Source organism: Molossus molossus, unplaced genomic scaffold (genome assembly GCF_014108415.1).
Source record: "Molossus molossus isolate mMolMol1 unplaced genomic scaffold, mMolMol1.p scaffold_m16_p_19, whole genome shotgun sequence".
NCBI lineage: Eukaryota > Metazoa > Chordata > Mammalia > Chiroptera > Molossidae > Molossus > Molossus molossus.
In genome coordinates, this window is record NW_023425354.1 from 46,836,021 (window position 1) to 46,861,137 (window position 25,117).

General features: G+C 52.3%; 2 protein-coding genes across 7 annotated transcripts; both read left to right on the forward strand.

The window, feature by feature from the left end:
* The first annotated feature begins 105 nt into the window (after window positions 1-105).
* INCA1 (inhibitor of CDK, cyclin A1 interacting protein 1) lies at window positions 106-7,041 on the forward strand. The gene is made up of 8 exons (XM_036269353.1): window positions 106-135; window positions 1,022-1,078; window positions 2,425-2,512; window positions 5,032-5,145; window positions 5,614-5,653; window positions 5,895-6,088; window positions 6,493-6,658; window positions 6,898-7,041. The coding sequence occupies exons 3-8, from the start codon at window positions 2,430-2,432 to the stop codon at window positions 7,039-7,041; spliced, it is 741 nt and encodes a 246-aa protein (XP_036125246.1). The 5' UTR covers window positions 106-135; window positions 1,022-1,078; window positions 2,425-2,429.
* Window positions 7,042-7,722: 681 nt separating this feature from the next.
* Window positions 7,723-24,962, forward strand: CAMTA2 (calmodulin binding transcription activator 2). Of its 6 annotated transcripts, none has more exons than XM_036268085.1 (23): window positions 7,723-7,799; window positions 9,068-9,161; window positions 9,340-9,443; window positions 10,606-10,673; window positions 10,756-10,891; window positions 11,478-11,549; window positions 11,800-11,953; window positions 12,281-12,415; window positions 13,075-14,018; window positions 14,632-14,758; window positions 16,331-16,465; window positions 18,344-18,459; window positions 19,092-19,276; window positions 20,001-20,079; window positions 20,258-20,480; window positions 21,044-21,345; window positions 22,397-22,593; window positions 22,845-23,028; window positions 23,229-23,300; window positions 23,410-23,430; window positions 23,598-23,767; window positions 23,952-24,026; window positions 24,128-24,962. In XM_036268085.1, exons 2-23 carry the CDS (start codon window positions 9,131-9,133, stop codon window positions 24,189-24,191), a joined length of 3,594 nt encoding a protein of 1,197 aa, XP_036123978.1. In that variant the 5' UTR covers window positions 7,723-7,799; window positions 9,068-9,130; the 3' UTR covers window positions 24,192-24,962. The 6 variants fall into 6 exon arrangements, with proteins under 6 accessions (XP_036123978.1, XP_036123977.1, XP_036123976.1 ...); XM_036268084.1 differs by having other exon boundaries at window positions 7,743-7,799; window positions 9,073-9,161; window positions 11,463-11,549; XM_036268083.1 differs by having other exon boundaries at window positions 7,747-7,799; window positions 11,463-11,549.
* Window positions 24,963-25,117: the final 155 nt, after the last annotated feature.

Sequence of the window (25,117 nt, forward strand, 5' to 3'; positions counted from 1 at the left end):
AACTCGGTCTACTGTTAAAGGGGCAATGCCCTGAGGACTGTGGGTCGGGAACGGGGGAACTAGGTGAGGGACGCTGAACGGCGAGCTAGACGCCGGGATTCAGGAGCCTTATTGGCGCCTGAGAAGACCAGAAAGGTAGGGGCGGACCCTGTAGAAGACCCAGGCTCCGGCCCCGCGCACGTTGCCGCGGTCCGAGGCGCGCCCAGGGGGCGGGGCCGCGCGCCGGGCCCCGCCCAGGAGGTGGTGCCGCGCAGGCCCCGCCCCCGGCGCGCGGCTCGGTCGGCGTCCCTCAGGCCAGTCACCGCCTCGCTCCTCTTCCCCGCCCGGCCTGTCGTTCTAGAATTCGCCGCAGCTGCCTCAGGTGTTGTGGCCAAGTGTGGCAGGCGGCGGCGCAGCACCCGCGCTTTGTCCCTGCCTGGCCCCTCGAGCTCGGCAGTCGCGGCCGTCTCCTCAGGCTCAGGCCGCCCTCCCAACCCCGACTATCCCCTCAGGCATGGGCCCTCAACCTGGGGGCCACATCCCGTCCTCAGACTCCAGTGTTGTCCCCACGCTTGGCTGCTCCGAAGGCCTGGCCACGCCCCAGGCTGGCTCCCAGGGGTCACCTTAGCCCCCTCAGGCGAAGCCACACGCTCGGGCCTGGCCCTGCCCCCACCCCCAGTCCGGACTGACCCTTCGGGCCTCACCTGCCGGGTCAGACGCGCAAAGCCCTCCAAGGCCAGACCGCTGCCTAGGTCAACTGTTGAGTCCTCCACCTCGCTTCCTGAACCCCACCCTGTGCCTTAGATCTAGGTCACCCACTGAGACCGATCCCCTGAAGTCCGAGTGCCCCTCGCCTCCAACGCCCTCGGCCCAGGACATCCCATTGAGACCCCTCCTGCCGTTTCAGCCCCGCTCGATCCCATCCGCACCTCGGCGCCCAATGCCCTCTCCCTTTTAGACCGGAACTTTCTCAGCCATCCTTCGTTGCCCTCGGGTCAGGTTTCCGACGGGCCTTCCCTGTTATTGTTTATGTTTCCTACAGGCACTCTCCAAAGTAGCATTCGTAGCTGCTTTTCCCGCCCACCCAACCGGCTCGCAGGTAGTACTCGGCTTCCCCTCGGCCTGGCTCAGGGGAGTGAGCCTCCTCCCTTGGACTGAAGGTCCCTGTGGGGTTCCGGGTCGGGGCACAGGCCCGGGTGGCAGGGCCCCATAGCCAGGTGGGGGTGGGGGCAGCCAATCAGTGTTTGTCCCTCACACTGATGTTTCTTTTTTTTAATCCTCACCCGAGGACATCTTTTTTCCCCCCCGCATTTATCTTCAGATAGAGCGGGAGGGAGTGAGGGGGAAGAGAGAGAGAGAGAAACGTCAATGTGAGAGAGACTCATTGGCTGGTCACCATCCTCACCACCCCAACTGGGCCGAGGACAAACTGCAGCCCAGGTATTAACCTTAGCGGAACCGAACTTGGGACTCTGGTCTGCAGGCTGGGGCTCCAACCGCCGAGCCAAACCACATTGATGGGCTCACATTGATGTTTCTATGTTTCTCTCTCTCTCCCGTCCTCTCTCTTTAAAAAAATCAATAAAAACATAAAACCTAAAAAAAATATAAAAATTTGGCTTCCCCTAATTCTGGTTCTGTGCAATGGGCCCTTGCTCACCTTCTTTACCTATAGACATTCTCAAATGTTCTCTCCTTCCCTGTCACCAATCCACCACTCTGTCCACCCTTAACTTTCATTAACCCTTTATACCTGTTTTTTTTTTTTAACCAACCTTCAATTATCTACCTGCCCCAACCACCAATTCTATATTCCACAACCCAGAACTAGGGAAACTTCTTCCTTAGTCTCTGTCTGTCGTCATTTTTCATTCCATCAACTCCTATTGCCAAGTAAGCCTCTTAATTGCCATCTGTAAGTTTCACTTTATACATTTGGCTTCAGAAAATGTATTTTCACCCTGGCTTTGGTTTGGTTCAGCGGTGAGAGTGTCGGCCCATGGGTCAATGAGTCACGGGTTCTATTCCGGCAGAGGGCATGTACCTTGGTTTCTCTTCATCCCCAGCCCTGGTCAGGGTCATGCAGGAGGCAACCAGTTGATGTATCTCTCTCACATTAATGTTTCTCTCTCTCTCTTCCTCCCTCCCTCCTTCCCGCTCTATCTGAAGATAAATGCAAAAATATCCTCCAGTGAGGATTAAAAAAAGAAAAGAAAATGTATTTTCCCCTTTATCTTTTACCCCATCCACATTTCCTGGGCTCTCCATCTTCAACCTGTATATTCAGTTAATAGAAATGTCCACCCCTAGAAATACCTTTTAAGCTCTTTTTTTTTTTTTTTTTCGGGACCCATATGTCCTCTTTCCAGTCTCTAGATCTGCTACTAGTCTCATCCCTATAGCCATTTACATGAGTGAATGATTCATTTTTCATTATCCTCCCAGCACCAATGAGGAGATTCAGTCCAGCCACCCAGCCCAGTCCAGTCATGCAGGTACATGAAGATGGAGACAACCTCATCCCCTTTGCCAAGTGAGTCGTCCCCACCCAGTGGGGAGAATGGGGACAGAATGGAGGGAAGATTGCATGCCTGGGTTCTTTCCTAAGAAGAGTCAGAAATAAGGAACAAGAAGCTCAATGTCTGGCTCAGGGAATTGATGACGCGTTAATTTATTTAACAAATAGTTTTTGAACACTGCATTGTTCTAGGCACTGTACTAGGCACCAGGGATTCAATAATGAGAAAGACAGGGGTCCTGCTTAAAGAGCTTACATTCTAGAAGGAGAAGACGGAAAGAATATGCAAATAAATAATTTCAACTAGTGATAAGTACCATGACAATAAATAAAACAGGAGTGTAATATAATGGAAAAATAGAATGTTGTAGAGACATATGTTTAGATAGGGCGATTGTAGAAGTCTGTTCTAGGGAGGTGAATTTGAATTGAGATCTTAAAAATGAGAAGGGGCCAGTCTGATAAGAACTAGGAGGAAGAAAAAGAAATAGGTTTTATTTCTCTCCCTCTCTCTCTCTTTTAAATCTTCACCGAGGATATTTTTCCATTGATTTTTAGAGTGGAAGGGAGGAAGGGAAAGAGAAACATCGATATGAGAGGACACATGGATTGGTTGCCTCCTGCATGACCTCGATGGGGGCTGGGGATCAAACCTGCAACCCAAATACGTGCCTCTGACCGGGAATCAAATCCAAGACTCTTCAGTCCGAGGGCCAATGTTCTAACTGCTGAGCCAAATTGGCCAGAGCAGGAATAGTAGATTTTAAAAAGCCCCAAGAAACAGGCTTGGTATCTTCTAGGACCAGGAAGCAAGCCAGTGTAACTGAAACTTAGGGATCAAGGAAATACAGAAAGTAAAGTTAGATAGTTAGGCAGAGGACCTAAAAGCCCATTGAAAAGAATTTGGATTTTATCCTAAGTAAAGAAGAGATCAGTGGAAGTTTTTAAGCAATGGAATGACATGAGCAGAATTTTATTTCTTCAAATTTTTTATTACGAAAAATGCAAACAAATACAGAAGTAGAGAAAGTATCAATCATGAACCCAGTGTACCCTTATTTTTGAAAAGTCAGCTTCAATAATTTTCATTAAATGGATAATCTTTTCATCTGTATACCCATCCAGCCTCCTACTAAGATTATTTTGAAGAAAATTTCAAACTGTACATCATTTTACATGATCATTTTTTTTTTTTATTCTCACCCGAGGATATTTTTCCATTTTTTTGTACAGATAGAGTGGGAGGGAGAGAGAGGAAGGGAGAGAGAGAGAGAAACATCGACGTGAAGGGACACATCGAGTGGCTGCCACCCGCACGACCAACCAGGGCCGGGGACAAACTGCAACCGAGGTACGCGCCCTTAGCGGGAACCGAACCCAGGTCTCTCCGGACCGCAGGCCAACGCTCTAACCGCTGAGCCAAACTGGCCAGGGCTACATGATCATTTTTAAAAGATTGTGCCCTGGCCGGTTTGGCTCAGCGGTTGGAGCGTCGGCCTGCGGACCAGAGAGTCCCAGGTTCGGTTCCTGCTAGAGGCACGTACCAAAAAAAAAGTTTATAGGGGATTAGATGGAAGCAGGGAGAGGAGGAAGAGGCCATTGCAACAGTCCAGGCAAGGGAAGATGAGCTGGAATATAGTGGTGGGAGTGGAAATGATGAGGAGTGGTCAAATTTGGGTTCATTTTAGATGTAGAACTGAAAGGACTTGCTGATAGATTGGATATGGGAGGTAAGGGAAAATGAGGCATACCAGGTTTTTGGCTCTAGCAACTGGGCATTTGGGGTGCCTTTCAGTGAGATGGGGAAGGCTAGGGAGATGTTGAGTGGGCAGCTGAACCTGCAAGTCTGGAGTCCAGGAGAGGAGCCAGGGCTGGGAATGTCGATTTGGGAGTCATCAGCACATTGGTGGTATTTAAAGTCATAAGGAAAAAATATAAAGTTATGGGCCTGGGTTAGATCACCTAAGGAGAGATGGGACAGAAACGATAAAGGGCTCAGGTCTAAGCCCTCAAACACTCTCCTTCTAGAGAGTAGTAGAGCAGTCATCATTCAATATGCGGGCTTTGGAAGTAATGAGTACTGTTCTCAAACAGTTCTGTACATCCCCCACTACCTATAAAGAGTTGGTCTTTGTGAGATAGGGGAGACAAAGCAGGAGTAAACAGAGGTTCTACTCTCCTGCATCCTTGCAATAACTTATTTATCATCACCTCGGTAGCTAGGGACTTCCTCCTTAACAGCCCTGCTTTGTAAATACGATGTTCTCATATAGATTGTGGGGTGTAGAAGCTTGAGATTCAGTGAGATTTGAGGCTTGACAATTGCCAATCTCCACCTTCATCCCAGCTCCAATCTCCTTTCAAATCAGAGGCTTTACCACCTTCCTCAGCTAAAATGGATTAAGTGAGGACAGGGCCTGAGGCAGCCTGGGCAGCTGTATAGTCTCATGAAAAGAAAGGGCCTCTGAATCCCTGGGGTGAGTAGATGCTGAAAGGGAAGAGCCAGACCTGAGCCTACCTTGTCCTCACCTCAGGTGTTCCAGGGTGGTCAGGCGATCTCCACCCCTTAGTTTGCCTTCCCAGAGCCTCAGACTGACACCCCAGCGTTATGGAGACATCTTCTGGGAGAACCTTAGTCAAAGACCCAGGTGGGTAGAAATGGAGAAAATGAGAACTAACTAGAGGTGGGAAGGTGAGGCTGTAAAATTTTAAATAATCATAAAGCTTTATAGCCCTAACTGGTGTGGCCCAGTTGGTTGGAGTGTCATCCTGCATACCGAAAGGTTGCAGATTCAATTCCCAGTCAGGGCACATACCAGGTTGTGGGTTCAATCCCCAATTGGGGTACATGAGGAGGCAACCAATCAATGTTTCCCTCTCTCTCTCTCTCCCTCTCTCTCCTTCTGTCTCTGAAATCAATAAAAGCATGTCCTCAGGTGAGAATTTAAAAAAAGGTTTTATAACAATATGCAATAGTCTAGGGATAACTGCCCCACTGACTGATGGACACTGTAGCTCCTAGTGCCAGACAGATAGGTGGTTGGGAGAGGTCATTAGAGAAACAACATGAATGGGGTTGTCTTCTCTGCATTTAGCCCCCTTTCTGTGCTTCACAGCCCTACCTGGATGGAAGAACAGTGCATTCCATCCCTGCCGGTATGACAAACTTTCTGCCCTTCAATACTTCTCAGTTAAAATTGCACCTCAGCTCTCCTTATTATGCCTTCCCTCTAGTATCCCCCAACCAGAACACTGAACAGGCCCTCCTTTCTATGGCTCAATCAGAGCTGTTTTTGTGATCTGGGCTTCCCAAACCCCTGACTCCCTATTTCAGTCCAAGCTCCCCTGAGAGCCCTAGTTCTGCCATCGATTTCCTTTTCCCCATTCTTTGACACAGAGAGCCACTGGTTGTTCCCAGCCCAGGGTGTATCCCCCTGAGGGGCTCCCACCCCCTGAGATGCTTTGCAGAAGAAAGAGAAGGAGGCCATATTTGGCAGGAATGCAGCAGGGACCTGGGGGCATCCCAGCTCGAGTAAGGGCTGTCGCTTACCACCTAGAGGATCTAAGGAGGAGACAGAAAATCATCAATGAGTAAGAAGAGACATCTCTGCTCTGGGAGCCAAGCAGAATGGTTTGGAACTAAGGAAGGGGGCAGTGGAGTATTTTGAAGGAATCATGATCTTGGTGGAAAAGCAGCAGAATGTGGAAAGAAGGGAACTAAGGGATAGAGAATGAGCCACATAAGCTAGAAGTGGAAACTGGATCACTGAAGACAGGAAAGCACTCCATAGAACTGGAGGATAGTGGGGAGCTAGAGGTCACTTCTGATTCCTTGAACTAAAAATACTTCAGTTTGAGGGGTGCAGAAGGTTGGGAGTGGAAAGTTAGAAGCCAAAGGACAATGCCCCTGGGTCCCATCGGAAAGAACAGTGAAGAATGGAGAGACAGGCAGCCTGGCCTCCAGGTACCTCTTTCCTAAGCCTAAGTCTCCACAGACTAAAGAAGGCCCAGTGGGGCAGCTCTGGGGCTGCATCTGAGCCCCTGGTGCCTGGCAAAGCTGGCTGCAGATTCCCCAGCAGCACTGAGCACCATGATCTGGAAGAGGAGAGGGCAACCTATCCACAGGAAGAGGACCACTTTCTCCCTCCTGGCAGGGCCCAGGTATGGTTGGAGAGGAACCTGGTGGGGTGACGGAGGGCGATGTGGATGGATGCTTTGTCTTACATGGAGAGACAGCAGAAGCCAAGAGTCAAGTTGGACTGCTGGGTTTGAGGGGAACAAACACAAAGAAGGCAAGAGTCAGAGACTTTAGGGTATCTGGATTTGGGCACTAGGAAATCTGGAGAGAGACATATTTTGCCATTCTTTCATTCTTTTTTAAATTTCTCTCATCCTTACAGCTGCTTTGGTCTCCTTGGAGTCCCCTGGTCCAGGAAGGATCGTGTCTCTCCAGGCTGAGCTCTCTACCCCCCTACAGCACTGCCACAGCCAGTAGGAACCCCCTTTACAGTAGCTGGGGGATGGAGTGGCAGTCTGAGGAGTAAGGAGAAACCAACCATGCCCATCCAACATGCTAGCGCTGCCTCAAGGACCCAAGTCTCCTTCCATCTCTGGAATCACCCCCATTTCTGGGGTCAAGGCCTGTCCCTTTCCTCAGCCTCTCCCAGTTTCCTCTCCCATCCTCAGCTCTAGGCACTAACAGCCCCCTCGACCCCCCATCTCAGCCCACCCCTCTCACAGGAACTCCCCAAGGCTGGTTGCGGCCCAGGGTTCGCTCCCTGGCAGTGTTCTTTTCTCCATTCTATCATTAAAAAGCAAACAAGTTGAGCCCAGAGTTGTCTTTCCGGGAAGCAGTGATGAAGAGGCTCTTGGACAAGACCCATCTACAGTAATGTCGGGCTGAGTCCCCCAAATTCAAGGAGCCATGCCCTGGGCGAGAAAAGCCCTGCCCACCCCCCAGTCCAGCGTTCCTCGCCCAACATTGGACAGCCACCCGCGCCTCCCTTTCCCGGCTGGAGGGTCACACCAGTCGGCCGAACTTCCGCCTCCTCCAGGACCCCGGAACCCTGCCTCTCCATACTGCTGCCTCCTCGGGGACTTCGGGGCAGTGAGTCCCTCCATCAGCGTCCCACCCAGAGTCCCACTTGTGCAGCACCCAGGTTCCCTTCCTGACACCCTTCCCCTTAATTGGGAGGCCCCGCCCCGTGCGCAGTGACGTCAGACGCCGCTGTCAGTCGGCGCTGGGGGGGGTCGGTGTGGGGTAGAATGGCCGCTGCCGCCGTCACCTGCGGGACCCCGGGAGGTAAGAGCCAGGGCTTCTTGCCCACCTTTCTACCTCCGCGCCAGGGGGCGCAACTCCGCCGGTTGGGACGTGGCGCGCCACACCGGAGACCACCGCCCCTCCGGGTTCGCTCCCACTGCCCGCTTCCGTCCTCCTCCCCCGCGCCAGGGGGCGCCGCTCCGCGTAGGCCCCCACCGCGGACCTGCCGCGCCCGGACTGCCTTAGGGACCCCTGCACCCCCACTGCCCCTCGCCCGCCGTGCGCCCGCGGACTCTGCTCCGCAGTTTCCCCAGAACATCTCTGCCTTCGGGCGGGAGGCAGGACCTTCCCACCTCGGAGGTGCTTCTGGGACCACCGCCCTATCGTGGGGGGCTGCCTCTGGGCCCGCTCCGCACCCTCGTAGGCGGCCTAGCCCGGACTGCGCACCTGCGCCCTGGGGCGGAGTCCTTACCCCAACCCACGCAGCCGAGCTTGGAGGAGCCTCCCCCCTCTTCATCCTTGGACACCTGGCGGAGCCTGCGCCGAAAGCCTCCTCCAGCTTCCATCTGTTCCCTCAGGAGGGTGGGGAATCAGGCAGGAGTTAGAGTGGGAGATGGTGTAGGGTATGCCCGGAGGCCGGGGGAGGCCGGGGAAGGCAGAGGCGTTTGGGGAGGATGGGAGAGAGATGGGTAAGGGGTGGAGAGGGCTGTCAGCCTCTGGGTTGTCCAGAGGGTGGGAAGCTGGGTCCCAGATTGTACTAGGCCTTGACCAGCCTGGACCAGAGAGAGAGGTTAGGATCAGTTGTCAGATCTGTCTTTTCCTCTTGGAAATATCAAACAGGGAAGGGACTCAGGGTGTGTCTTCTAAGGCCTAGTTTTCCACTCGGACTTATATCTCCTGCCCACCCCCCACCCCCCAGCATCCAGGCTCTCATTTGCCAAACCGTTCTCCAAGGACCGGATGCCCTGAGTCCCAGTCCCCAGGACCTGACCCCACTGAGGCCCCAGCCTCCCCAAGAGCCCATGCTGTAGGACGCAAGCCCTGCCAGTTTCTCCCCTCCCCCACCCGACTCTTCCTGATTACTCTGTTCTGTCGTGTCTCCCCATTCACGTTGGTTTTTGACACCATGTCGGGGGTTCGCCCCTCCCCCATTCCCTGGCTCTACTCTCACATCAAAGCTTATCCCCTTCCCCTCTCTTCCTCATCTTTCCCAGATATTATGACCCAATTCTGTACTCTCTCCCACCTCATCCTCCTCATCCTGGATAAGTGTGAAGGCTTCTGCCATGACCTATTCTCTCTTTTCCCAGCACAGACTCCCCCTCCCCCGGGCCCCTCAGGCCAGGGGTGACCTTGCCCCTGGAGCCCTCACCATGAGTACCAAGGACACCACCGAGGTTGCTGGTGAGTTCACAGGTCCAGGTTCCCTCTTTGGACACAACCGTTCTTTTTCTCTGCCCTGTGGTGACTGTCATTCTTGGATTCTCTGCTCTCCTTGTCATTTCAGTTTCCCTCAGTGCTCTTAATTCAGCCCTTTGTCCCTGGGCTAGCACGCTAAGCCCTCCTTTCTGATTTCCTCTAGAGAACAGCCACCACCTGAAGATCTTTCTCCCAAAGAAGCTGTTGGAGTGTCTTCCTCGATGTCCGCTGCTGCCTCCAGAGCGGCTACGGTGGAATACAAATGAGGTTTTTAGGGAGCTTGTGGGATTAGGGCTACCAAGGTCTGGTGAGCTAGAGGAGGGTGAATGGGCATTTTCCTGTGTCCACAAGTGCAGAGTACCATTCTGAGCTCTTTGGGGAACATAGGAGAGGTATAAAGACCCACATCTTGCAGGAGCTCACTTCTTGGCATATCCACCTGAGTAAAAATAATAGCTACCACCTTTAAAGTGTTTCTTACAAATCTGGCACTGTGCTAAGCACTTGACCTGCATTATCTCATTCTATAGCTCTAACAATGCTATCTATAGAGCATGCACTGGTGGTATGGATGAGGAAACTGACTTACCTCATATAGTTTATCCAACTTACTCTAGAACTTCTGCTTTTAATCATCACTGATACTTGCTCCTTCTGGAGGACATAGGCCTGTGTTACACACCTTCAGTACTCTACACCCAATGGTTTGTATGTACTTGGTAGTTGATCATTATCGATTTGATTAGATGAGACCTGTCACTAAAAAGGTGTGTGTGTGTGTGTGAGAGAGAGAGAGAGAGAGAGAGAGAGAGATTGTTGTAAATAACTGAGGGGTCAGCAGGGCTTCATGGAGATCTGGGAAGGGATTTGGTCTGTAGGATGGCTAGGATCTCCAGACTCGAAGAGATGTGTACATGGCACTTCAGGCTTGTAGGGCATTAACATTGAGGAGGTTACTGCTCAGGGCAAGTTCAGGGAAGAATCAATGGACCAGTCTGGCAGGAATGGTAGGTGCAGTATGGGTAAATTGTGTGAATGTAGGAATGATGGTTTGATCCCTGGTCAGGGAGAACCTTAGAGTCAGGCTCAGGAATCTAGAATTCCTGGCAATGTCAAATTATTGACATTTTCTGAGTCAGGAAGTGGCACAAAAATGGAGTTTGGAGGGAGTAAATAATATGCAGTGTGAACAAAAAATGATGAAGAACTTAAGTTGGACCTGGCCCCAAGATAAAAGCCCCAGTTGGAAGGGAAGGAAGGAAAGGTTAGACGTTTGTCTGCGATGGAACCTGGGGTTATTAGGAGGGCCGTGGGGCTTGCTGGGTCCAGATACCTGATAGCATCCTCCATTAGCTGCCAGAACTCAGTAGAGAAGCCAAACTGAGACTGTGTGAAGGGGACACCCACCTGAGTACCTCCTCTCCTACAGGAGATTGCATCCTACTTGATCACCTTTGAGAAGCATGATGAGTGGCTATCCTGTGCCCCAAAGACAAGGTGAGAAAGTTTGTGAAAGTGGGAAGTGGCAGGGCTCCTGGGTTCTGTTCACAGAACTCAAGGCCAACCCTTCCCTCTTCAGGCCTCAGAATGGCTCCATTATCCTCTACAACCGTAAAAAAGTGAAATATCGGAAGGATGGTTACCTCTGGAAGAAGCGGAAGGATGGGAAGACCACCCGAGAGGACCACATGAAGCTGAAGGTCCAGGGCATGGAGGTAAGCAAGGCATCCAACTCACCTGTCCTGGCACACCCTTCTCCACCCTTAGCTGGATTCCAGCCCTGCCAGGACTTGGTGCCATCGTCCGCCTCACCACCCTCCCTTCTCACTCACTTTGCATCAGCTGGCTGATAGTTTAGCCCACCCTTCACATCCCATTTCACTCCATGTCCCAACTCTCTAGGCCTCAGACCATGCCTCCCCTGGAGGACACTGATGCCCAGTCCCCTCTCCTCTTTTGCATTTCCCTCAGAGGTCCAAGTACTAAACCTCTAAGCACAGGTTTCTCTTCCCCAAATCGTTGCTCCTCACCTCAGGTGTGTTTTTGCCCTGCCCTGTGATTTCTAGATAGTCCTATGTCTCAAATGCGGTCTTCATTGTAAGGCCCTAGTCCTACTGTTCCCTTCTTCTACTGCTCATCTATGTTTTGGGGTGCTGGGATTTTAAAGATGGGAATAGATGGGGGTGGGTAAGGGTTGAAGAGGAACTTGTGGAAAGATTGGGATTCCTGCAAAGGGACTGAACAGAGGAAGAGTTGGGGAGCAGACTAGCCCTCCCCCCACCCCAGCCTGTCTCCTGGCAGTGTCTCTATGGCTGCTACGTTCACTCTTCCATCGTCCCCACATTCCATCGGCGCTGCTACTGGCTGCTCCAGGTAAGGATGGAAGAGCTCAGGGAGCCACATTCTTCCTGGCTCTGTGAGGGAGATGGGGTCTGAACGGATGCATTGGAAGGGTGACTAGGTGCTAAGTGGGAAAAGGAGCCTGGGAAGAGTTGGGATAGAGAGAGCCAGAACTTGGGGGTGAGTTTGGGGGTGTGCCTGGGAAGAAAGGGAAGATTAGGAAGTTGAGCCCCTGGATCTCAGGCCCCCATGGTGCTCTGTGTGTGTACCCTTGTGCCCTCAGAATCCTGACATCGTCCTTGTGCACTACCTGAACGTCCCAGCCCTGGAGGATTGTGGAAAGGGCTGCAGCCCCATCTTTTGTTCCATCAGCAGTGACCGTCGAGAGTGGCTGAAGTGGTCCCGGGAGGAGCTGTTGGGACAGCTGAAGCCCATGTGTAAGGCAACAGGGCTAGGAAAATGCTCCAAGGGGAGAGTGGAAACAGGGCCCTCCCAAAGGCACCAGGAGCCTGTGGGGTGACCATTTCCCTCTAAGCCAGAGGGTGCTTTCTTGTGGGGGTGCTAGGCTTCTTGGTGAATTCTAAGGTGTTGGAATATGGAGAAGGCACAGCTGTGAACTACAAATAGAAGCAGTCTTAAAGCTGCTGGACTCTTTGCACCTGGCCAGAAGTCTTGGAGCATCTCAGGTGCTTGAAGGAGCCACCAAGGTGCTCTGGGGACTTCTGTGGGGGTCCCTTAGCACTTCTTCCCCAACTCTCCTCTAGTTCATGGCATCAAGTGGAGCTGTGGGAATGGGACAGAGGAATTCTCTGTAGAACAGCTGGTGCAGCAGATCCTGGACACTCACCCGACCAAGCCTGCACCCCGAACCCATGCCTGTCTCTGCAGTGGGGGCCTTGGTTAGTGACCCCCCGATCTTGGGGCTCTCTTCCTGTCTAGTCACACTGCACTTATGTAAGCCAGGGGGATATCTATCTTGCTGGCATTTGCATGCTGATTTGCATGTCCCAGAAAGATGGGCCAGATGAACAGAAGCCATCCCATCTGGGTGTAGACTGGCCCCCAGCTCCTTTTACTTGAGTCTTGGCAGCCCATGCTCTTTATCTGCTTTCTACCCTTAGCAACTCCTTCCTCCCCAGCACTACCACTTAGGCCCAGCCTTAGCTTTATTCCTAATTGGTACCCCCTTTGTTCTGTTCTTTTGTCCTTTTTTTACGCTTTTACCTGTATTTCTCACCTTTCCTCCAATCTCTCAGTCTTCCCCTGCCATGCCCCTCCATTTCTGTTTAATTTAGGGGAGAAGTATTTCTGCTGCCCCCTGGTGGCCACAATCAGTATTACATGTCTGGCATATAGCCGTGTCCCAGGAACTACATGGTGTGGGGAATAGGTGGGGATGGGTAAGGGTTGAAGAGGACTAGTGGAAAGATTGGGATTCCTGCAAAGGGGCTGAACAGAGGAAGAATTAGGAGTAAACTAGCCCTCCCCCATCCTAGCCTGGGAATGCTGGAGAAAGATGTCATATCCCTTCTCTCCTCCCCACCTCTTTCCATTCCAGGTTCCGGGAGCCTTACCCACAAATGCAGCAGCACAAAACACCGCATCATCTCTCCCAAAGTGGAGCCCCGAGCTTTGACCCTGACCTCTATCCCCCATCCCCATCCCCCTGAGCCCCCTCCACTGATAGCCCCACTTCCCTCAGAACTCCCCAAGGCACATACTTCCCCATCTTCTTCTTCCTCCTCTTCCTCCTCTTCCTCAGGCTTTGCAGAACCCCTAGAGATCAGACCTAGCCCTCCCAGCTCTCGAGGGGGTTCATCCAGGGGAGGCACCGCTATTCTCCTCCTGACTGGACTGGAGCAGCGAAGGAGGGGCTTGACACCCACCAGGCACTTGGCTCCACAGGCTGATCCTCACTCTTCCATGAGCTTGGCTGTGGTTGTAGGCTCTGAGCCCTCTGCCCCACCAGCTCCTCCTAGTCCTGCCTTTGACCCTGATCGTTTTCTCAACAGCCCCCAGAGGGGCCAGACATATGGAGGGGGGCAGGGGGTGAGCCCAGACTTCCCTGAGGCAGAGGCCGCCCACACTCCCTGTCCTGCCCTAGAGCCTGCTGCTGCCCTGGAGCCCCAGGCAGCTGCTCGGGGTCCACCTCCACAATCAGTAGGAGGTGGGAGAAGAGGAAACTGCTTCTTCATTCAAGATGATGACAGTGGGGAGGAGCTTAAGGCCCAGGCGCCTGCCCCACCTGTACCTTCACCCCCTCCTTCACCGTCCCCCTCACCTGCCCCCTTGGAGCCATCGGGCAGGGTAGGAAGAGGGGAGGTTTTGTTTGGAGGAGCTGGTGGGGCCAGTGAGCTGGAGCCCTTTGGTCTTTCATCACTCCCAGACCTTATGGGAGAACTCATCAGTGACGATGCTCCAAGCATCCCTACCCCAACCCCCCAGCTCTCTCCTGCTCTTAGCACCATCACAGACTTCTCCCCAGAGTGGTCCTACCCAGAGGTGAGTCCCCTCACCCCTCCATCCCTCTTAATTCATGGTCTATGGTCTAGTTACCATGGCTGCTTAGTTCTCCTCCCAATCTTTATTTTCCACAGTGTAGTTTCTTTCCTGTTTCCATAGTCCTTCTGACTCACCCTTCTCCCTTCCTTCCCCTTCCCTGTGGTTGTGTGAGTCCCTCAAGTGCTCAGGGGACTTCATTACCGTGATGACTTTCATGGGGAGGGAAGTGGGGCAACTTAGTGTGGAGAAGAGAAAACACAGTTGGGATATGATTACAGACTTTGGAAAGCTAAAAGATTGTCTTCATTAGTAGAGAAGTTCTGCCTTATGCTGCCCTAGAGAGGGAAAGGAGGAACTACAGTGGGGCCTAAGAAAAGGACTTCCTCCTGATGCCAGCTGTCTGCAAATGAGTCCATCTTGGGTGGAGCTAGCAGAGTCAGGTGGAGGGCAGGGATGTTGGGGAGGAGGGACAGACTAGCTGACCTTACTCCAGTGGGTCCTATCCAATTCCTGTACCACTAGACTCTAGCACAGGGTCTAAATTAATGAATGAGTGAGGGAATGAGTACCCAACAGAGCTCTAGTCACATGGTCCTCTGACTTCTATCTGCAGGGTGGGGTCAAGGTGCTCATCACAGGTCCTTGGACGGAGGCCTCTGAGCATTACTCCTGTGTCTTTGATCACATCGCAGTGCCAGCATCACTTGTCCAGCCTGGTGTCTTACGCTGCTACTGTCCTGGTACGGGGATTGGGAATGGTGGGGAAGGGACTAATGTGGGCATTTAGGACTTCCAGGAAGCACTAGGAACAAATGTGTTGAGTTGTTCCCATAGAGCACAAAGACCTCATCCAGTCTTGAGGTGGAGTCCCACGCTCCCCCAGAAGGCAGATGAGTCTGGGCTTAGGTGTCAGAAGTTGTGTGTTCTGGTCCAGGATACTTCTGTTCCTTTCTTGGGTGCTTGACCTCCCCTCCTGTAAGGTCAGGTATTTGACCCAAGGGGTCTAATGTCTGTTCAGGCCTCTGGCTCTTGGGAGAATGAGAAGGGAGAATGGTGGTCTCTTCCAACAAGTCTTGGGACTGAAGGACATTGGCTTCTAATATGGTAGCCGTTAGCCATGTGCCTATTAAAATCAATTAAAATTAAATTAAATTAAAAATTCAGTTCCTCAGTTATACTAACAACATTTTGAGTACTCAGTAGCCACATGTGGCCCATAGCAGGTATTAAGTTCTCGAATGAATGGAATCCCTTCCCAGTTAGTGCCAAGGCCTCAGAAGCCAGTGCTACCCTATTGAAAAGTGCAGGTAAACATTTCCATCACTGAGGAAAGTTTTGTTGGACAGTACTGATCTAGACATCACTACCAAGGCTTGTCTCTGCCCTTTTGCCACCAGTCTTGCCCCTTACCTGGCACTCAACAGTCAGCTTCACTGTGGAACCCCCAAGGATCACCAGAGTCACAGGGTGACAGCTTTGTTGGTGTGCCCTCTCCCCATTTCAGCAGCCCTGTTCAGTGGTGCATGGACGGAAAGGGAATGAGACCAGAGAAGCTAGGGTTGAAGAGTCTCAGCCCTAAGTCTTGGGACCAGGGCCTGGTGGTTCCATTCTCAAGGTTACAGCTATTAAGACCCTGGAACAGCCCTGGCCGGTTTTGCTCAGCAGTTAGAGTGTCAACCTGTGGTCCAAAGAGACCTGGATTCGGTTCCTGCCAAGGGCACATACCTAGGTTGCAGTTTGTCCTCGGCTCTGGTTGGGTCGTGTGGGAGGCAGCCACTTGATGTGTCCCTTTCACATCAATGTTTCTCTCTCTCTCTTCCTCGCTCTCCCTCCCACTCTATCTGAACAAAAAATGGAAAAATGTCTTCAGGTGAGGATAAAAAAAAAAAAAGACCCTGGAACATAGCTCTCACTAGACACCATTAATGAGCAGCTAGCTCTCCTCCCCATCTTAGTAACGGGGTCATGACCTCTGGACACTGATCCTGGGAGACCAAGGAGTTTATCTCATCAGATTGTTAATAAGTATAGGCATCTCTTGACCCTCAGCTTCCAAGCCTTGGTGCTGAATAGCAAACATCCTTAACTACAGGGTCTAGACTTCAAGGGGTCTGTGGCCTATAGCAGATATTAAGTTCTTGAATGAATGGAATCTATTCCCAGTTAGTGCCAAGGCCTAGAAGCCAGTGGCCTCTCAGCCCACAGCAGGGAAGTTGGGAGCGCCATATAAAATGACCATCTATGGTTCTAACACAGGGCCAGCGAAGGAGCTAGGGAAAGAGAACCCTTCTCACTGATCTTGCTCTCCCCAGCCCATGAGGTAGGGCTGGTGTCTTTGCAGGTGGCCGGGCGGGAGGGGCCCCTTTCTGCTTCTGTGCTCTTTGAGTATCGAGCCCGCCGGTTCCTGTCACTGCCTAGTACTCAGCTTGACTGGCTGTCACTAGATGGTAAGTACCTAGCCCTCTGATCCCAAGTGTCAAGCCCTATAACCTTTGAGCATGACATGCTCCTAGACCCTCAGCACTCAGGTGGCCACCACCTAGCCCACATTTACCAGTCTTTTCTCAACTCCTGCTTCATTGGTCATTTCTAAATTCCTTACCTGCACTTCCCTGTAAATCTTGGAGCCATATTTGTCCCAGCTCTTGCCCTGTCTTCTCCATCCCAAAGGATGGGATCTAGGCAAGCAAGGCCAAGAAGTGGGAGTAGGGACAGGGTCTAAAGCAATACATATGGGGTGTACGAGTGTGTGTGTGTATATATAAACATAAATACACACACACACATACACATAAATAGACACGTATTGTTTTTCTCTGTATAAAGACATGTATTATAGAAAATTACAGAAAAGCACAAAATTACAAAGTAGAAAATGAAAACTGCTATTACTACTCAGTAATATCTAGTATTTTAATATTATAGTGTCTTTTCTCATACAAACACAGAGACCTGCACACATACATGTGTATGTGTGTATTTATTTAAATCTAGCACTGTGTTTGTTCCTCTTGCTGATTATCCCTCCTGTGGCTTTCAGAATTGTTTCTCTCTGCTCCTGCTTCTTCCTCAAGGTTTGCGCTTTTCTGTCTTCTCCTCTGGGTGTCTCTGTTGTTGCCTCTTAGTTTCTCAGTTCCTGTCACCCTGTTGAGTTTGTCTCCCTCCATCCCTACTTCTCTCCCTCAGAGGCTCGCCCTGGCTCGCCTCCCTTAGGGCTGTCCCTTCACAAAGCCTGAATGTGAGTTGTGTGTGGATTGCCCTGCAGCCCACCTTGGGATCTTGCCAAGTCTCCCGGGCCTGTTCTGTCTGTTCTGCTGTGACTGTCCCTCGCCTTACTTTCCTGTCTCTGCCTAATCTGTGTTATACCATCTCTCCTGTGGGTCACCTCCCTCGCTCTTGAACTTCTCCTTGGACCTCGGTCTTAACTTGTCTTTCTTCTTCTCTTCCTTGTTGTTTGTTTAATACAGTCCCCAGCTTTCCTTTGTCCTTTCTCTCCTCTCTTCACCTTGTTTATCTTTTCTGCTCTCTCCTCTCTATTATACCTGGGTTTCTGCTCATCATTCTCTGCTTTCCTCCCCACCATCACTTCTCTGCCTTCATCCCCTTCTGCCTAGCATCTCAGAACATCCCTGACCTCCACCATTTCTCTGTGCTTGTTTTTGCATGGCTCTGATCCCCTCCCGCCTCTCCTCCTTGTCCTTGTGTGATCTCAAGAGGGGACAGATATAGCTTGGATGTGTGCGTGCGTGTGTATTTGTGCATGGGGTGAGGGGAGGAGGAGGAATGGACATGGCTATCCATCTCTATCATGTTCCCTTCCCACCATTCTCTTTGTGGACAGCTGTGAGGGGCCAGGAGGAGGGGGCGGTGCTTTTCAAATCACAGCCCCTGAGCTCTTTTGAGCAGTGGTTAACAGAGAGCAGAGATTCTGCAGTGCTTCAGCCCCAGCATGGGGGACAAAGGTAGTGTCTGGGGCAAGAAGTGACAGAGTGGTTCACCTAGAGAAGGCTGAGGGAGTGTGTGTGTGTGTATAATCTGGAGCAGTTTGGGGTTGGATGCGGTGTGGTAATTCCTTCTGTCTCTGTCTTGAAGGACAGAGTGGTGGTTCTGGATTCTGGTCCTAGGTTGAGTAGTGTTAAGAGCTCTGGCTTAAGGACTGAGTCCTGGTGGGCTGTATTTCAAAGGTGGGTGGGTTAAGGGGCTGTTGTTTTGGAGAAGAGGAAAGAATATGATTCTGTCTTCACCTCCCAGATCCTGGGATAGGTCCAGTTCTGGGCATCACCTAGACCCTGCCCACTAAGCCTCCAATACCCATTCCCCCTCAGACAACCAGTTCCGGATGTCCATACTGGAGCGACTGGAGCAGATGGAGAAGCGGATGGCAGAGATTGCAGCAGCTGGGCAGGCACCTTGCCAGGGTCCCGGTGGGCCTCCAGTTCAGGTACTTCCGTGAGGAAGGCCTAGTGAATGGAGGGAGGGTCTTACTAAAGAAAATGGCTGTAGTGTGTGACTTCTCACTCCATTCCCAACCTCAGCCAGCCCTCCTCCCTAGTCCCTGACGTCACCCTGCTCCCACCCCTGTCCTGTGGCAAGAGTGGCTATTCTGGGCACCCTCTTCTCATGACAGGCTTCAGACTATTTCTGGTCTGAAGAAGGGTGGAGGTGAAGGAGAGTGTGGGGGAGGGGACCAGAAGGGTTGTGGCTCAGTGCTTTGTGGGTCCCTAGTCTCTGAAGGAAGAAGACTAGGAAAGGACTCTGGGTTCTAAAGGGGAGGAGCCATCGGTGGGTATGGCACTGATCTGAGCTGGTGTGAAGGCCCAGCATCGGCAAGGGGGTGTGAGGTCTGGCTGCCAGAGGGTCAGGAGGAAGTTGGCTGTGGGAGTGGGGGACACCCAGGAACCTAAACTGGGAGAACTGCCAGGCACTCAGAGGTCTGGGTGGTGGGAACCTGGAGTAAGAAGTGTGGGAAGGGGCAGAATTAGAAGCTGAAAGGACAGGAATGGGATGGCCAAGGCCATCCTAAGCCAAAGGACCAGTTGCTCAGTTCTCTGCATAAGGGTGTGTGTACTGCAGGATGAAGGCCAAGGGCCCGGGTTCGAGGCCCGGGTGGTGGTCTTGGTAGAGAGCATGATTCCACGCTTCACTTGGAGGGGTCCTGAACGTCTGGCCCACAGAAGCCCCTTCCGGGGCATGAGCCTTCTGCATTTGGCTGCTGCCCAGGGCTACGCCCGCCTCATCGAGACCCTGAGCCAGTGGCGGTGAGCAGGGGCAGCAGGGAGGGGCTGGGGCAACCACTGGGACAGACGTGCCAGGGGACTAAGGGGCACTGGAGGACTGGAGCAAGGGAGTTTGGGTCACTGGGAAGGAAGCGGGGCTGGAAGATTTGTATTGGGGGAATTTTATTTATTTATTTTTGTTAATCCTCACCTGAGGATATTTTACCATTGATTTTTTGATAGTGGAAGGGAGGGAGGGAGGGAGGGAGGGAGAGAAACATTGATATGAGAGAGACACATTGATTGGTTGTCTCCCGCACTACCCTGACCAGGGCCAGGGATCAAACCTGCAACCCAGGTATGTGCCCTTGATCAGGAATCGAACCTGTGATCCCTTGGTCCACAGGCCAATGCTCTAACCGCTGAGCAAAACCATCCAGGGTATATTGGGGGGAATTTTAATATCCTGACTTCTTGACCTCCTTACATTTTTTTATTTTGTTCATCACCATTTATCCCCTCTATGCCCTCTTCCACCTCCAACCCCGCCCCTTGCGATCACCACACTATTGTCCATGAGTTATTTTTTTATCCTTTTTTGCTCAATCCCTCCACCCCCTTACATTTATTATTCTTTGACTGCCTCATCCCACTGACTGTAGTGCTTCTAGACAGCTTGTTTCCCAGTCCCTTCAGTTCCAATGTTCCCACTTTGCCCACTTTCTTCCCTGACTGGGCTCTGTTGTCCCTTTCCCAAACCCTCCAGAAGTGTGGATACTGGAAGCTTGGACTTAGAGCAAGAGGTTGACCCGCTCAACGTGGATCATTTCTCTTGCACACCTCTGGTGAGGATGCTGTGTTCCTGAGTGCATGTGGGGCAATGGGAAATGGGAAGGGTAATTCAAAGAAAGACCCCCTGGAGGGGGCAAGGAACTGAAGATGTGGCCACCAGGAGAAAGGGCCTCAGACCTCACCTCCACCTGGCCCCCCATTCCTCCTGTCCTTTCCCTCCCTTCTCCTTAGATGTGGGCTTGTGCCCTGGGACACCTGGAAGCTGCTGTGCTCCTTTTCCGTTGGAACCGGCAGGCACTGAGCATTCCTGACTCTCTGGGCCGTCTCCCCCTGTCTGTGGCTCATTCCCGGGGTCATGTGCGCCTTGCCCGCTGCCTTGAGGAACTGCAGAGACAGGAAGCTTCAGCTGAGCCCCCTCTTGCTCTGTCGCCACCCTCCTCCAGCCCAGACACTGGTGAGGGATGTCCCTAATATATATGTATTTCATAGTTGTTGTTAATCCTTACCTGAGGATATTTTTTTCCATTGATTTTTAGAGAGAGTGGGAGGGAGGGAGGGTGGCAGGGGGTGATATATGTGTATACACACACACACACACACACACACACACACACACACGTAGAGAGAGAGAAACATTGATGTGAGATATATCAATTGGTTGCCTCCCACACACACCCCAACCTGGGCCGGGGATCAAACCTGCAACCCAGGTACGCGCCCTTGACCAGGAAATGAATCCATGACCCTTTGGTGCATGGGCCAACACTCTAACACTGACCAGGGCTGTCCCTAATCTTTTTAAGAGGGGGATGTGGGTGGGAGGATAGGCCAGGGGAAGCTGAAGAGTGGGAGACAGAACGTGTGAGAGGAAGGAGGGAAACTGAGGAGGAGGCGGGGATGGGGAAGATAATCTAGCAAGAACAGACAGAGAGACTAAGAGGAAAGCTGTGGCAGGTAGGTGACTCAAGGGATGGCACATGGCTCCTGCAGCCCTCACCCTCTTCCCTTACTTTACAGGTCTGAGCAGTGTCTCCTCACCCTCAGAGCTGTCCGATGGCACTTTCTCTGTCACATCAGCCTATTCTAGTGCCCCAGATGGAAGTCCTCCCCCACCTTCTCTGCCAGCCTCTGAGATTATTATGGAGATGGTCCCAGGCCAGCTCTCCTCTGGTGCCCCAGAGGCCCCCCTACTCCTCATGGACTATGAAGCCACCAACCCCAAAGGGCCCCTACCCTCACCACCTCCACTCCCATCAGCCCTGGATGCTGGGTCTGCTTCAGAGGAAGCGTACAACCCACCAGCTGTGGACGTGATCCCGGTACTGCTTATGTTGATGGAATTATGAGGGCTAGAAAGAGTGGGGTGCAGGGTTGGGGTGAGGCCGACTAGTCCATGAAACAGACAGAGTCTTGCTTTAGTTTGGGAAGAAGGGGCCATTTACCCTCATTTTTGGACAAGCAAGGTAATCCTTTGCTTAGCTTCTATCAGAGCTTGACCCAGAGGCCATGAAGCACCAGAGGTTAAAAATTCTAGGGAATATCTTCAGTTAGAGCTGAATTGTAGGGGTTACCTGTTAATCCATGAAGAGACAAGCTTCTTGGGGAACCAGAGTGATGGAGGATTGTGGAAGAGAGAGGGTCGCAGGATGGAGGTATCTATCTGGCAATGACCTTTGGTGAGAAGGAGGTATGTACATGGTAAAAGCTAAGAAAGTCTTATGGTATAAATAAACGAGAGAGTAAATCTTCAGGTGTAGCAACAAGAACCTGAGGCTATAATCTTTGCTTTAGAGAGGCTAATGGGTTAGAGAAGTCAGGGTAGCACTATAAGTACAAAAACTGAGAGACTTCCACAAGGTGGGCTGTTACATGTGGTCAGCAGGAAGTGCTACAGGCTTCAGGGCTGAGTAAAGGCAGGGCTGAAGCCATTCAGTAGGGTGTCATGTGGTTGGAAAGCTTTGAGCTGGTTCTTGGAGAGCTGAAGGGGAATGGCGTGGCAGGCATGGCCAAGCCTATGGGTAGGGTGTGCTGCTCGGCTTACATGGGTCAGGCCTGAATGGGACAGTAGGCAGTTGACCTGTAAGTCTAAATCCTTCATTTGCTCAGCTCCTTAATCTCCATTTGGATTATGTCCTTCCTATCCTATGTTTGCAGCAAGTCTCAACACAGGTGAAAGCCCAATAAGTGTAAATGAATGAATCTGGAACAGTGGCCGAGAAAGACGGGGTTAGAAAGGATAGCAATCCCTGAGGCCTTATCTGGTGGTGAGAGAAGGAATAAGACAGAAAGTGGACTGAGGCTACAGCTGTGTCAGGGAAAGAACATCTGGCAGTTGGGACCCCTCAAGGCTCACCCAGCTTCTCCATCCAGGTGGACATGATCTCATTGGCCAAGCAGATCATCGAAGCCACACCAGAGCGGATTAAACGAGAGGGCTTTGTGGGGCTGCCTGAGGCTGGAGCCTCAATGCGGGAGCGGACAGGGGCCCTGGGGCTCAGCGAGACCATGTCCTGGCTGGCCAGCTACCTGGAGAATGTGGACCATTTCCCCAGCTCTGCCCCTCCCAGGTGACCAGCTTAGGACAAAGCCTCCAGATTCTTCTTCAAGGGAGATGGGAAAGGGGAAGGCAGCTTCCCCATAGCCAAAGATCCATTCTGGCAGAGGCCCCATTGGCCTTTGAGAAGGGTATTGGAACTGGCTGATGAGCTCAGAAGTCATGCTCTAGGCTCTGTTGGTGGGGGGTCTCCATTCATAGCAACCCCTAGGCAGAAGAGGGACTTTACGTGCCCCATGACTTGCCTTCTCCCTGTCCCTACAGTGAACTGCCTTTTGAGCGGGGTCGCCTGGCTATCCCTCCAGCACCTTCCTGGGCAGAATTTCTCTCTGCATCTGCCAGTGGCAAAATGGAGAGTGATTTTGCCCTGCTGACGTTATCGGATCATGAGCAGCGGGAACTATATGAGGCAGCCCGAGTCATCCAGACAGCCTTCCGAAAGTACAAGGTCAGGAGGCTGGGAGGTCTCGGGAAGAATGACACAATCTGTGAGTCAGGGGAGACTGTGGGCTCCCAGGACTTTGGGAGGGAGAACAGTCATCCAGAGGCCTCAGGGGTGAAGGGTCAGGGGACCTCAGGCAAGTTGGGACAGATCACATGTCTATTAGGTGGACCTTTAGGTGCTGAGACTTCCTTCTTTCCCCTTAGGGCCGGTGGCTAAAGGAGCAGCAGGAGGTAGCAGCAGCTGTGATCCAACGCTGTTACCGGAAGTACAAACAGGTGAGACCCTTCTCTTTCTAAAGCATAACCACCAATTCACACCCACCCATTCCAACCCAGTGCATCCAGAATGCTACTGGGACCCTGACTCCCCTTCTCTCTCCACAAGCTGACGTGGATTGCACTTAAGGTATTAGGCATGAGATCTGGGTGTGAGGTTGTCTGTGATGATTCAAGCCTTTCCATGAGCGTATGGTTTAGAGAAAGAGACCGGCGTCAGCTGAGCTTGGGGTGACCTTCAGGGGTCTGGGTTTCTGTCCCTCCATTTCAGCCCATCTCTCCTCCCCATTCCTACAGTTTGCACTCTATAAGAAGATGACCCAGGCAGCCATCCTGATCCAGAGCAAGTTCCGAAGCTACTATGAACAAAAGCGATTTCAGCAGAGCCGACGAGCAGCTGTGCTCATCCAGCAGCACTACCGTTCCTATCGCCGCAGGCCCACGGGCAGCCTACCTGCCCGCAACAAGTATGGGTCCAACCTTCCAGCCCCTAAACCTTCTGTGCCTACCCACTGCATCTATGCCCATGGACCCCCAACTCTCAGTTCATCGACCTGCCCCCAGCCCTTCCTTGCTAGGGTCCCAAAGGGGCTGATGGCAAGATGCCTGAAAGTTGTGTGAGGTGTCCTCATCTTTTCTTTCTTCCATCAGAGGCTCCTTTCTCACCAAGAAGCAGGACCAGGCAGCCCGGAAAATCATGAGATTCTTGCGACGCTGCCGTCATAGGTACTCATCTTTTCTCCTGCTGGATTTTGCTCTCCCACCTTCGTCACCCCACCTCCCCAGATCTGCTGGTCTCCTCTGACTCCTTCCTTGTCTCCCTGCAGGATGAGAGAACTGAAGCAGAACCAGGAGCTGGAAGGACTTCCCCAACCTGGATTGGCCACCTGACCTTTCCCCACCCTGGAGGCGGCTTCTTGCAGTCTTAACGGAGAGGGGTCTACGGGGAGAAGCCCCCTGTCGGCAGCTTTCCTCGTCACTTTGTTTGGAGATCTTCCTAGGTCTCTACCTCCTCCCCCTCCAAAGTGCTGAACTCCCTCTCCCATCCCCCAGCTCCTCTTCCCTCAAGCTCGTGCCCTCTCTTTTGGTCCCCGGCTCCAGAAGACCCACGCCCCACATATCTGCATCTTCAGCTGTGACCTCCGGAGCCCTACCTGCCCTTTCTCCACAGCTTTCTCCCTGCCTGCACTGGCCTCGCCCCTTTCCTGACTTGCCTTATTTATTTGTTCGACACATCTCTGAATGTATCAGCCTGGTCCCACCTCTGCCTTCGCTGCGCTCGCCCCTAGTGTTTCAGGGCTGACCGTGGCCCTGTCCAACTCCGCATGTTTGCGTCTGTTTCCTCCTTTTCTGGCCCTGCGTCGTCCCCCCCCCCCCCCCCCAGCACTCCGACTCTGGTCACCAACTTCGGGGCCAAAGGGGGGAGCTGTATATAGGAACGCTTTGCGGAGTCCCGCCCCATCCCCTGATGGGAGGGGTTTTGTAAATATGTAACATACAGAGTATAGTGAAGAATCTATTTAAGGAGCCCCGGGGAGGGCTGCACGGATGGGCTTGTGGTTACCCGGCGCGGCGGGGGCCTCCTGCCGGTTCACGAGCACTTTCTACTTGTGCATGGGCTTGGTTTCTACGAATTGCCATTAAACATCGCTGCACCAGCCAGCCTCCGACTTCTGTCTGGGGGGGGGGGGGGAGTGATTGGCTACCCGAAGCCTAGTGCCAGCTTCCTGCCTCTTTCCCTACCCTGGCCTTGCAGTCCTTGTTTTCCACTCGCCGACAGACCCGCCTGTCCGCTGCTGGCGTGCTCTGATTGGCAG